The sequence below is a fragment of the Petaurus breviceps genome, unplaced genomic scaffold (genome assembly GCF_028583685.1).
Source record: "Petaurus breviceps papuanus isolate PSGF00001 unplaced genomic scaffold, PetGlider_PUasm1.0 181, whole genome shotgun sequence".
Classification (NCBI taxonomy): Eukaryota; Metazoa; Chordata; class Mammalia; order Diprotodontia; family Petauridae; genus Petaurus; species Petaurus breviceps.
In genome coordinates this window covers 15,436,825-15,451,051 of record NW_027185784.1, presented here as the reverse complement: position 1 = coordinate 15,451,051, position 14,227 = coordinate 15,436,825, and the positions used below count along the sequence as shown (strand labels likewise).

The window sequence follows — 14,227 nt, the reverse complement described above, 5'->3', positions numbered from 1 at the left end:
AGAGGCTCACTTTTCCTTATATTGATGAAGGGGAGGCCACAGAGAGGTTTTGGTAGGAAATTCTTCCCCCACCCCCACCCCATGCCTACTCAACGCACAGAATCTTCTGGGAGCCTGGCCACTCAGGTGTGTGTTGTGTTGTGCTGTGATGTTTGTGTGTGTGTGTGTATGTGTGTTTTAAGAAGGAACCTTGCTTGGGAATTTGGAAAGCATCAAGTTGTCTAATGTCACATTGCTCTGTTGGCAGGATCCCTCCCGCTGTTCTCCAGATGCCTTTTCATTTGGCTCAACTGAAGTCTTTTGAAAAATGACAACTTGTATTTTATCTCACACCTCTCCCTGAGGAACTCAAAGACTTTTTACCCACATGATCTCAGTAATCTTTATGGGAGCCCCAGTAGAAGGTTTAGATACTTCTAGCTGTTTTTATAGAGTAGAAATCAGATATACAGAAAGGTTAACTAACTTTCCCGAGATCAGTGACAGGGCTAGGAATAAAAATTCTACACTCCCAAGGATTGCTTTCTGCTAGCTCAGAATGGAGGACTGAGTACAAGACAATTTGGTGCCTTCTCTTACTAGAAAGCTAAGACTGAATGAAGGTGGCAAAATGAATAGAGTACCAGGTCTCTAGCCAGGAGGGCATGAATTAAAATGTGGCCTCAGATACTCACTATGTGACCCTGGGCAAGTCATTTTACCCCATTTTCCAGTTTCCTCATCTGCAGAATGGTCTAGAGAAGGAAATGAAAAATGATTCCAATATCTTTGCCAAGAAGATCCCAAATAGAGTCACAAAGAATTGGATGGGAGTAAAATGAATGAACAGCAATGACAACAAAGAGTGAACAAAAACTGAAGGCTGGGGCAGTAAGTCCTCTCCACTTCCTGCCATGCCATTTGATTTGGATACGTAACTTATATAACTTTCTACTCTTTCAGCGCTTGGCCTCCTAATCTCAGCTAGGTTCTGGTCCTTGTTCCCCACTCTTGAAAGGTACCTCTGCGTGATAGAGAGATCTTCTTTTTTATGTTACTCTCCTGCCTGGAATGAGTAGGATGCACACTCCATTGAATTACTTACTTTAATATTAGAGAAAGATCTATGATTTCACATGGGTGTGAATTTCTACCACCTGTGAAAGTGGAAATCTCTCTATGCCTCAGAGTTGCTTTGGATGATGCTGAGGAGGAAGATGAGAATGGTGGCGATAATGGACAGACACTCTAGGCCAATGAAATGTGGAAAAGGGAGGAAGGAATTCTGTGCTCTTTCTATGGCCCTGATCTCCCCTGATTTTCCTCTTTTGCCATCCTCAGCTCCTGACCATTGATGATAACTTCTGTGGCCTGGATATGAATGCACCCCTTGGCGTTTCAGAAATGGTGCGTGGCATGCCCATCTTTACGGAGGACAGGGACCGAATGACCTCAGTCATCGCCTATGTTTACAAGGAGCACTCACTGGCTTTCGTGGGCACCAAGAGTGGAAAGCTGAAAAAGGTAGGAACTTTGCCAGTGGGGTATTTCTGTGGTTCTGAACTAGATCATCCCTAGTTCTTCAACTGAACTGCAGTGAGACCTTCTGAAAGCCCCTTGGCCTGTCTCTGCATCTGTTTCCTATTTCCTAAGGATGCCTAGGGTCCTAAAGTTATCTTGTTTTGTGTCTTATGGAACTTTACAGATACCTTGAGTTAAGAAATTGATTCCAAAGGGTCAGAATGGTTATGATCTGTTTCCTTTGCCTTCCTGCCCTAGATGGGTAGGTGATCACATTCATATATATGGAGAGGAAGGGGAGCAAAATTGAGTATGCTGTCTATTATGTCTCTAAAGAGAAAGAATGATTGGAAGGAGAGTGTTGTCAGCCTCAGAAAGAAAAGAGTGTTGCTTGGGACCAGGTGGTTAAAAAGAGAGATGAAGAAAAACTGGGAAACACTTGGAAGAGATAGAAGAGGGCGCTGGTATCATTGCTAACATAGCTAAGCCCTGAATGCCTTATCGTGCTGTCTTTATTTCTGTTTCCACTTTTATATGAATAGAAAAAGGATGGCCACCAGGTGTTTATATATGTTTTTTGGCCCCACAATTCCAGAAAGAACATCTGCTAAAATGTGACAACTTGGGACGGGTGGTTTTAATCTGCATCAGTAGGTGGGATGGCCCATTAATAAAATTACAGATCCTGGTAAGGTACAGAATTATTTTTGTGTGTGCCTAATTTTTGACTACTAAAAGGTTCCATTGATCCTATATATTTTATGTGAGTTATTTGGGACAAGCAGAGAAGAAGTGCTTGTCTTCTACCTAAGAATGGTCAAGGAATGATAGTAGTCTTGGTTTGGGGAAAACCTCTGGAAAGTAGAATTGGAGCAACCTCAATAAAACATGAGTCCAGTAAGGAGGTAGGTATAGGAATTTAGGACTAGATACACCATAAGGTCTCATTTTTTTATACCTTGTGCTTGGTTTGACTGAGCTAAGGAAATGAGTTAATGATATGATAGTGACCAGCGGTGACCTTCTAGAGGTACAGTTGTCTCTTCCTGCTTGGAGACTAATGTTAGCAAGCAACCACAACTTTATCAGTCTTAGAACTGAAAGCAGGCATCATCCAGCAGGCACACAAAACCATTATTGACTTACCCTGTCTTTCCTTGGGCCCAGAACATGCTCTGTAACTTTGGCTACAGGTGATGAGGTGTCGGAATTTAACTAAAGGGGGCAGCTCTGGAAGTGCCATGGTTTGGTGGGGTTCCTGTGACTCTGACTGTGGTGACTTGAGTTGGCAGGTGCATTTGGGAATGCCAAGACTTCTATTAGGGCAAGGTGAAGAAAGAGTAGAAAACATTGGAGCTGCTAAAGGGGGCAGTCAAACTGTTCCCTTCCCTGGCCAATGGCTCTGAATGAGGACAGGTAGATGTAAATTTGGTATGGGGCTGTCAGCCGCAGGTGCCATCAAAGGCGAGTTCTATAAGGGATTTGTTATTTCTCCCAGGGATAAACTACACCTAACTTTTTATTGTAATTCCATCGAGGCTTTCTGGGTGTGGGTGATGCCACAGCAGTGAAGACCTCTGGTGAGAGCATTGAGTGTTGCCAGAATACTGTCACTTCGGTGGTGGGTTGTTAGTGGCTCTGGAGCTGAATGAGCCAGGGCCATACCACATTATACGCGGTGTATGACACGTACCCCTTAAGTTGGCATCCAAGCCTTTTTGTGACTGTATATAATGTGAACCCCTTTTGTTGGCTAAAAATTGAACCACATTCTTTGCCAAGATAAATTCTGACTGCATGTGGAGCTCAAGAAATGCTTGTTTTGCATAGGCTGCAATTGTGATTCTTTGAAAAACCTATCATTTTGCTGGTGTGCACCCCATACTCCAGCAGAAATTGCATGGCCTCCATGTTTCATGAATGGCAGTAACTAAAAGAAATCGTGACCTGGGGATGAGCCTCTCTCCACACAGAAAGGTTATTTTTTAGATGATAGGCGAACAGTCTATCTGCCACCAGGCCTGTCCTCGAAGCCTTCCCAGCTTGATAGGGCCTGCCAGGGCTCTGCTGGCACAGGGCTTTGGAAGCCTAGAGTCACCTCCATGCCACAGCAAGGCAATTGGATATGTGAGATACACTAGAAATTAGGGGAAATCAGGCGAGAGTGAAACAGTCCTCTCTGACATGAAGCAGATGCTCTGTGTTCCTTCCTTTTTCTCTATTGTATGCCTGGGCTGTGACCACAGATCTCCAGAGCAGAAACACTCTGTACAAATTCTCAGTGATCGTATATGAGATATCATATGGTATGAGTAGCCAGGTCAAGATTGTTTTGTTTTAGACATTCTGTCCTCTGTAGCAGAGCCTATAGAAAACTGAGGAGACAACTGGAGTCAAGGCGGTTCTCTTTCATGGCTGGTTCCTGGAAAAGAAATGTAGGTGGGTGAAAATATGTCAGTCATTTCCTGTTTATTCTGGGCAAAGATGGTGTGCAATAGGGCCTCACTTATCCAGAATCATGCAGCAATGAGGTATTCCTTATTGGTCCTCTTTCCCCAGATAACTGAAGTACATACCCTTATCTCCTAAAATGTTTTTATTTTTATGAAAGTCCTTCTAAACATCATGGCACCCTTCTACCTCTTCTGTACATAGTATGCCAAATGTAATTTGTACATTTGGTATGATTATTGATTGTTACAAACATGAGTTATTGCACTGCGTTGAAAAGAAGTGGAGCCATCAGAAGCTATGGAAATGGACCTGGCTGTTGGTGGCTCCAGATTGTCATACTCTTTCATTCCTTGGGTTTCACTCCTGTAATTCTTCTTCCTCCTCGATCACTGGGCATCTTCTTCCTGTTGACTGTGTGCCTGCTTTTAGTAGTCCTCTCCTCCCCCAACTGTACCTTATTTTATAGCTTTGAATTGGCTGCCTCTGATCTATACCAGCTGTGTAACCCTGGGCAAGCCACTTGACCCAGGCAACTCTTAAGTTACAGACAAGGTGATGACCTTCAGTGGTAAAGGGAGTTTCCGTACCTGGAGTTCCTTCTAACATCAAAACCACAGGTCTAGTCCTTAACCATCTATGACCTGGGAAACCAGACAACCAAGCTTGTTAGAATTGTCTGTAGAGCAAGAATAGATGGAATTTAGATGAATGCCTATGGACTTGCCGATGAGTAAAATGCGTTGAGCTTTAGCAAACAGACTTGTAAAACCTTTATTTCCACTCCTAACAGATCTTTTTTTAAAACAACTTTCTGGTTCTTGACTGCATTTTAGCCAGTTGGCTAAGTGAGCTATACTATATATACTTTTAAAAGCATAATATGTAATGTACAATTAGGACGTATTTGGCCAGGTCCAGTTGATCTGTAAGCAACCTGAACAGCAAGTACAACAATCTGCAAAGCGCTTTAACTCAAGGAGACCATGAGGCAAGGATTCAAGTGCTTTACGGGGCACAAACTAATTCAGGTAGCCTGAAAGACCTTCTCATTTGCTAACAGTGACTTTCTGGCAACATCTAATTGACCCTGTCTTCTGATGTAAATTGGAATATTGTCTGGGCTCTTTAGAGAATTTGTTCATTCATTTAAGAAACATTTATGAAATACCTACTAAGTACCAAGAAAGCATTCTACTGGGTGCTGGGGAAGGGACTAACTAATTGAGAAATTAAGTAATGAGGTCACTTAAGGATTCAGTGGCCTTGCAGGCCAGTTGTTTAGCACAGAGAAAGCCAGTGCTTAATGCAGTGACTAGAACATGGTAGGCACGTAGCTAATTTTTTTTGGATTGGATTGGATCAGTTGATCACATCAAAGGAGATGGGCCATGAGAGCGTGACTGGCTCTTTCTTGAAAAGAGATTTCCATATCCCTTGTCCTCGGGAAGCTGGGTCAACAGTGTCATCTTCCTCATCAAAGGGCTGTGTGATCTTTAGGAGCCAAGGCCAAAATCTCCAGGATTCTGAAGAGAGTAAGGCCTTCTGGGAAAAACTAGGGGAAAGGCTGTGGCTTATAAAACTCATCTGAAGATCAGTCAGTTTCCCCATGAATAGTGATGTTCAGACAGGGAGTAGTTAGGGTCTTAGCATTTTCTAATGTGAGATTTTAGTAGGTTTATGTAGGTGAGTGTCACTGTTTCAGTCACCTGGAAAACTCAGTTTTTAATTTCTTTTTGGGGTGTGACAAGGGAAAGGAGAAAAAGTAATTTTTAAAAAGTTTTTTATTTTAAAAATTATTTTTTTGCAATTATTATCTCTCTCTGCAACCTTCCCCTCCTCCATAGAACAATAAAACAAACAAACAAAAAAACAACAACCAAAACCCCCCCACAAAACCCTAATAATGAATACTCAATAGTCTAGCAAAACAAATTTCCACATTACCCACCCCCAAATATACATGCCTAATTCACGATTTTAAGTCCGTTGCTTTTCTGGAAGGAAGTGAAGGGTGTGTTTCATCTTCAGTCCTTTATATATCATGGTTTGTCATTATATTTATCAGAGTTCTACAGTCTTTCAGTGTTTCAACATTTAATTTCCCGGGTAAAGGGGGTGGAGTTATACACACCTGAAGGGAAAGAGCTGAACCCTTGGTCCCATGGAGGGAAATGATCAATGGTAACCCTGGAGAGGAAAGCAAGGTCTACTCAGCCACAAAACTTTGGAATGGTGGCACTTTTTAATAATATTGCCAAATCCCAGCCATAGTTCATGTGGCCAGTCAGCACAGAAGCCCCAGAGGGACTGTCTGAGTTGGGAACGGAAAGCCGGGCCTTTGGGTTTGTTGTTTGAAATAATAAAAAATGAAAGTAGCAAGTTTATTTATTTATTTTTCCCCAAACAATAGAATGTCACATACCACCCCCCCACCCCAGCCTCCATTCCCACCCCTATTCCCTTTCCTTGTAATAACTCAGGCCTGCTTTTCGCAGAGGTTATCTGGACCAAAATCACCTTTGGGCAAAAGACCAGGTGTGAAAAGCTTTCATGCTGAAGAGGATTTTGCAGGAAGTTTTGTGAGCTGCTGAAAACCAGGGGGTTAGAATAATGGAAATCACAGTGCAGCCATAATTACAGAGTTGCCTTCCCTGAACCCTGTAATAATCCCCTGTGCTTATCCAGTGCCTTTCAGAGCTCTCTGCAGTGTGACAGAGGACTCGGAGTGGCGAGTGTGGGCGTAAGTGGGCATGTGTATGGGTCTGAGGGCGAGGGGGTTTCAGTAGATGTTTTCAGGGGTCCAGAAGCTACACTCCGTCCAGGTTCACTCTGAGGACAGCCTTCAAATTGCTGACTGTTGATTATATCTGAAAGGGGTACATCCTAATCATTGCAGCCTTGTTTCTGATTACCGTAATTTCTTATAGACTGTGTTGTGCACATGGGGAGAGTGGGGGGGGGAGAAGGTTGGGGAACTGCCACTTTAAATGCCCCCCCTTTGCTTTTGTTTTATGTTGTGTATGCTGTAGATGATATTGCCAGCCTGTTTCAAAAGCTAAGTTTTACATGCATGTGCATGCTAGAGATATGCTGTATCAGCGTGACAGACGTCAGCTTTTGTGGGGTCCTTAGCCAGAAGGCACGACCTATTAAGATTTCAACCTCTGGTTTAAAAGAAAAATCTTAAGGAAAAATGCTGTTTTGACTGGCTGCAGGTGCATCTGCAGAGCCTCTCTGAAAGCCCTTGGCATATTGGATGGGGAGTCACTAGATCTATCCTGTCTCAGAAGAGGCTCTCTCCCCCCATACCCTTTAAATCTTTCTTTCTAAACTATCTGTCTGTACATCTTCCTGTCTATCTACCTCCTGGCTTTGCTCTATACTTATCTCCAGTACTTCAAGTATACTTGTTTTCACTTATGTGAATGCTCCTTCCCCCTCCATCAGAGGGCCTTAATCTGGGGGCCCTGAACTTGCCTTTCAAATACCTGAATACCTCCATTTCCTTTGTAATCTTATGAATTTTATTTTATTCATTTAAAAATGTGATTCTGAGAAGGGGTCCATAGGTCTCACTAGCCTGCCAAAGTAGTCTATCACATAAAAAAGGTAATCATCCCCACCCCTGTCCTAGACCTGTATAAATCACAGCCCTTTCAGGCTTTAAAAGAGATTGATTCATCATGGGTTGCTATGGCCTCTTCAAAAAATAATATCCACTGGACAGTGCTGATCAGGAGCCTCTCAGATAACAGCTCCACTGGTCATCAGGCAGTACACACAGGCCATTGGTAGACCTGCACTTAATTTTCTTCCAGCTTAGTGGGACCTTAGATCCCACTTGGCATAGACTTTGAGAACCCAGAGTTGGTCATACTAGACCCAGAAGTGAGGCAGTTAATATGCTATGTAACCCAGCATATCTCCTCATAAAATGCCGCTGGAGGTGGGTTGTATCGTTCCTGCTTGATTTGATAAATTCTGTGTGGTTTGTCCTTCATTCTCGAAAAGGACCACGACATCAAGAAGATGATGCCACGACTTGCTAGTGAATTGGATTTAAGTGAGGGAGGGCTGATTTGATAAAACGTAGCTCAAGGAGAGTGGGGGTTCATGGTTTTGGGTACCAATGAACAGATGTTGGCCCTTGAACCTTCCAGGATAATTTGGGGCTGCTTCTCCCAGCTTAGTCATTTAGGCAACACTAGAATGTTTAACATGTGTGTAATATATCTGTACATATTAGCTATGAAGTATAATATATGGGTATAGCATTTCCATGGTTGAAGGGGAGCATTGGTATGGAATCAAAAACAATTGATAATGCAAAGAAAATTTATATTTGGATTGGGGCGATATTAATCGAACACTGGACTTGGAGTGAGGAAGACCTGAGTTTGAATCCTATCTAAGAAATTTACTGGTATTATGATCCTAGGCAAATCATTTAATTGATGCTTGCCTCATTTTTCTCATCCACAAAATGGGGACAATAGTAGCATGCATTTCCCAGGTTTGTAAGTATAAAATGAGATAATAAACATGAAGTGATTTGCAAGCCTAAACATCCTCTGCATCTTAGCTATTATTATATATTATATCTGCTTTCAGCAGATTTGACCTTCACATTTTTTCTTATCTTATTAAAAAAATCAGTTTATATACATTCTCTGAGCTCACACTATGTGGCACCACAAGTATCTTGGGTGACAAGAAAATTAAACTTTGTTCCCAAAATTATTGTTTGTAAGTGTGTTTTTGTATGAGCATATCTTTCTTCTATGTCTAAGCCAGTGACCATTTCCAGTCATGCAACACCCTAAATGTTCCCAGTTACCTCAATATATATATCTTGGAATTCTTTCTAAAATCTCTCTAACTTTATGGCATATGAAATAAAAATCAAGATATGCCATTGAGTGCAGCTAGGTGCCACAGTGGATAGAGTGCCAGACCCAGAGTCAAGAAGACCTGAATTAAAATCTGGCCACAAACACTTACTAGCTGTGTGACCCTGGGCGAGTCACTTAACCTTGTTTGCCTCAGTTTCCTCATCTGTAAAACGAGCTGGAGAAGTGTCTTTGCCAAGAAAAATCCAAAAGGGGTCACAAAGAGTCAAACATGACTGAAAAATGGCTCAAGAACAATAACATGTCACTGAAGATTTCTTTGTTGATTTTGTTTTCAGAGAAGGAAGTAGACAGGTGACTCGCACCATTGGCAGGGTGTCCAAATTCCAAAGAACAGGAATTGTTGAATCGGAGCATGGGGCCAACGAAGGCAAGCTCTAACATTTGATCCCCGTGTGAAGCAGTTAGCCTTGCTCTGTCTCACATTCACAGCTGAGTCTTCACCGAGGCTGGACATGGTCTTAGCCATGACAGCGACCGGGACAATGAGTGCAAACCATCCTCACTACTGGGAAAACAAACAAACAGCTGAAAGTCTGTCTTGCCTTTTCCCTAGTCAGAAGGAAGGACCAGGTCTAGATTGAGGTTTAACTTGTGGAATGCAAACAGGTATTGGGTAGAGTACTCAGGAGGAAGGTTGTTGAGGTGACTAGTGTGTGCATAGAAAGCAGTTATCCCTTCAGTATCATGACTTTCCCTATCCTGGTTTTGATGTATCACAGGTTGACATAAGAAATGAATTGGGAATTCTTGAGAAATTTTGTGGAAGCCTCAGACAACATGCAAAGGCTAGCAGACAATCCAGAAAAAGTTTAGAAACTCAGAAATGCATAAAATATATGTACAGTATTGTATGTTATCAATCCAAATTTTACAATAAGGTACTGTAAACGCTTCATAAAAGAAAAAGGGAAAATTCGAACTTCTTCCCTGGTACAAAAGGAGGGCCAAACAATTTTACATAGATTTTCCAGATCATGGGGTGCCATGCCCCTGGCCCCTACCTTGTGGAAGAATAACTGTACTGGCTTCCTTATCGAGGTGTGCATCCTCCTGCCCAGACTCTGGAAGCAGACAGCTTCTTGAGAGAATCTGTCTCTAAATTCTCCAAGCCAGAAGATTTCAGAGACTTTCTGGCAGACACTTCTATCATATAATCTATTTATTGACAAAGTTCTTCCTCATTCTTGATCTCAGTTCCTTCTGTTGCAAATTCAGTTTGTTTACCCATTTTGTTCTTAGATGAAATAGAGAACAGCTGGTCACTATTCTTTTTTTATAGGCATTCATATTCTTGAAAGTCATTTTTAAGTTCCCACTCAATTCCTCTTTTCCCAGTTAAATAATAATTTTATTTTTAACCTTTCCTCATCTATCCCATTTTTTTTTTCTGATTTTATTTCTTTTCCTTGCTTTGGCCTTGACCCTTCTGATTTATTGTACATCTTTCAAATTGTTCCCTACCCTGAACTTGGTTTTCTAATAGTAATTAGAGCAATAGATATATCGAGAATGTTCTTTTATTGTATCTGCTATTGCTCTTTCAATATTATTATTATTTTTTTCATTTTGTAGGGCAATTGGGATTAAGTGACTTGCCCAAGGTCACATGGCTAGTTTTTGTGTTAAGTGTCTGAGGCTGGATTTGAACTCAGGTCCTCCTGACTCCAGGACCCATGCTCTATTCACTGCACCACCTAGCTGCCCCATCTCCTTCAATATTATTATGGATTATTTTAACAGATGAGGAAGCTGACAGGAAGAAATGGAGTGACTGGTCCAAGGTCACACAATACGTGCGCCTCAGAGATTAGGTCTGAGCTAATATAGAGAGAGCAGATCTTATAGCTCAGGCAGACCTGAGTTCAGGTGCTGCTGCCAACTGTATGACCCTAGGCAAGTTAATTAACCTCTCTTAGAACTTTTGGGAATCCTGTAAGATTCTACATTTTGGGTAAGGTGCAGAATTTCCTATTTCTATTAGCTTTCTTATTCTCTTTTTCAGTGGGGTTCAAGTGGGAACAGTCTTGTATCCTTGTAGCACTCCTGATTTTATTATTAATACAATTATAGCAGTTCATATACTATTGTTACTTTTTCCAAAATTTCTTTCCTAATAATAACCCTGCAAAGAAGATAGGTCAGGCACTATCTTCATTTTGTAAATAACAAAAGAGAAGCTCAAAATGGCTAATCAACTTATTTATGGCCACATGGCTGGTAAGTTTTAAATGTCAAAGCCAGGACTCAAACCTAGGCTTTTTGACTCTTGAGTCCAAATTTTTTCTTTTTCTTTCCTTCTTTCTTTCTCTCTCCCCCCTTCCCCATCATACCAGGCTACCCCCTGATAAAAGATGTTAATAACTTACTGCTGCACCAAGACTTTTGGGACTCCTTGCATATCTGCGTTTCACTTGTGCCCTAAAGGTGAGGGTAAAGAATGAGTGTCCTTCTAGTTCTGGAACCATGCTTGGAGATGTTTCAAGAGAGAGGGCCCCCTGCAAGAGCCCCAGGCAACCCGACTCTTCCCCAAATGATCATCACCAGCACACGTAAATCAGGGAGATGGTTTTAAAGAAGCTTTGCCAGTTTAAAATTTATTGATATATGAACCACTTTTTTTTGAATCATGTGTGTATATATATTTTTGCATAGAAAGATCCAGATCATAAATTAAGATGCAAAGACATTAAAATCAAGAAAAGTGCTTTGGAAACACCCCGACTCGTTCGGCAGACTCAGTCAGCTGATACACAAATGTCAGACGTGCCTGAGGAATTTATCCAGTGACACATGCAATTGAAGTAAAATATTGTGCTTTACAAGAACATATCATTAAAAGGAAAACTAGCAGCATATCAGGAGTCTGGCCATGTAACCAAGACAACAAAGAAGGAAAAGGGGGGGGGGGGGGAGACATGATAAGTAAGGGAAGGAAAGTAAGCATGAAGAGGACGGGCCCAAGCTGGAGAGGGCACCTTGCCACCTTTACTGTCGTGCTGGGCTAGGTTTGAATAAGCTTCGGAAAAAAAAAAATCCTGACTTTTATTTTGTTTATCGGCTATTATACATAATGCCTCTTAGGAGATAGAATTTGGAGAGGCCTGAACTGCCTCAAATTGCTCCGGCTTCCACACCCCCTCTTGGGCTTTATTGAGTCCTGGCACCACAGCCTACTTCTCCATCGGTGGTTTCCCTGGATGGACTTCACGTTGAGGTTTCCTTCCTTCCTTGATATGGTTGGGATTTGTTTTATTACACTGCCATTTCCTATCACAACAAGAAAAGTTATTTAAAAATGTTCCAGGCATCTTACGTCTGTCCCTCTGCCCCAACTTTCAAGTTGCACAAGGTCCTAGCATCTGACCAGTTGTCTTCTTTAAGCAAAGATCACTACGAGTATAATAATAATAGCTAGCATTATCATAGAGATTTAGGTTTGCCAACTCTTTTTTCTATGTTATTTCACCTTTGAGAGACATGAGGGAATATAGCCGTCACATGGGCTAGAACTGAATGCTATTCAGGATCATAGGATCATAGATTCTTTTTTTTTTTTTTTTGCTTTTTGGAGGGCAGTTGGGGTTAAGTGACTTGCCCAAGGTCACACAGCTAATTTTGTATTGTGTCTGAAGCAGGATTTGAACTCAGGTCCTCCTAACTCCAAGGCCAGTGCTCTATTCACTGAGCCACCTAGCTGCCCCAGGATCATAGATTCTTAGAGAACATACTCCAACTCACTCATTTACAGATGAGGAAACTAAAGCACAGAGAAATTAGGTGACTCACCCAAGGTCACGCAGCTAATGTATCAGGGGTGGCATTTGGACCTAGGTCTTTTTCATTCCAAGTGCAGCTCTATCCACCCCACAAGCTTCTTCCCTTTTCTGAATTCCTTTGGCTTACCTTGACCCTGTAACCTCATCCCAGCACTTGTGTCTTCTAACTTCTAGTTTTGCTGTCTTCATGGTTACTCCACTCTTTTGTGTTCCCTGGTTTGGAGCTTGGTATAGGTTCATTGTATTTCTCTTCTTTTGGCTCACCTGGCACTCTTCCCCCTTCTTTTCATGCAAAGAATGAACGAATGAATTTTTAAAAAGAAAAACATTTATTAAACATTTACAGGCCAAGCACTCTGCTAACCTCTAAGACTCATAGGAAAACAAGATAGACCATAGCTGTCAAGGAATGTTAATTCTAACAGAGGGAGACACAAATGCATAATTAGGCAGCTGAGTGAATAGTGTTAGATCTGTAATCAGGAAGAACTGAGTTCAAATCCAACCTCAGACACTTCCTTTGCATAACCCTGTATAAATCACTTAACTTCTGCTTGCCTCAGTTTCCTCACCTGTAAAATGGGGATAATAAAAGCACCTTTTTCTCGTGGTTGGTGTGAGATCAGATGAGATATTTACAAAGTGCTTTGCCAACAATAAAGCACCATTTAAATGTTAGTTTTTATTATTATTTTTATCATTGAAAGTTTTATCTGCAAATCAGATAGAGAGACCCAGTGGTCCTCAGTTTGCAAGAGAATAATGTATCTTCTTTAATTTTATTTCATTGATAAAAACTACATCTTTCTGATACTCAGCCACTTTACTGTGCTAAGGACTTCACTGGCAAACCCGTTTTTTTCCCTTGGGTCTTCAGTAACTGTGAATATGGACAGGGAAGGAGGAAGGGGAGGGGTAGGTGCTACAGCCCCTGCAGAACCAATTGCTAGGCCACATCTCCTCAAGCATTAGCAAGGAATGGCTTCATCTGATATGCCAGGTATGTACTATTCTGTAGCACAGAAAGCTGGAAGGAACCTCAGAAGACACCTGGTCTTACCCCCTCTTTTTACAGATGAGGAAACTGAGGCCTAGGGAGAGCAAGTGACTGCTCAAAGTAAGCATAAAGGGCAAGATTTGACCCTAGATGCCCTACCTACCGAATAAGAGTCAACTCTTTAAAAACTTGAATATATGAAACCTAGAAGTATGAAAATGGTTTCTCTGCATACACATGTGAATGCATGTATATGACCATTTTGTGTATAACTATATATGTATATAATCATACATTTGTATATGTGTGTATGTGTATTTATATCCAATTATTTCAGGTTCAGAGAACTCCTGGTATACAAACCTCCCTCACCCAATACAGTTTGACCTCTTCTCTGTGATTTGTGGTTTTGGAGTGTTTCCTAGGTCACTGACTGGCAAAGTGATTTGCCCATGGTCCCACAAACAACACATATAAGAGACAGGACTCTCTCTCTCTCTCTCTCTCTCTCTCTCTCTCTCTCTCTCTCTCTCTCTCTCTCTCTCTCTCTCTCTCTCTCTCTCTCTCTCTCTCTCTCTCTCTCTCTC

At 41.6% G+C, this 14,227-nt stretch overlaps 1 protein-coding gene across 3 annotated transcripts in view; it reads left to right on the top strand.

Annotated features, from left to right (window-relative positions):
- The window catches only part of PLXNA4 (plexin A4), a 780,904-nt gene that overhangs the window by 236,561 nt on the left and 530,116 nt on the right, over positions 1-14,227 (top strand). For all 3 annotated transcript variants that reach the window (XM_069087251.1, XM_069087250.1, XM_069087252.1), the window contains one exon: positions 1,321-1,503. In XM_069087251.1, the coding sequence (XP_068943352.1) occupies positions 1,321-1,503 (183 nt within the window). The remainder of the gene's footprint in view (positions 1-1,320; positions 1,504-14,227) is intronic.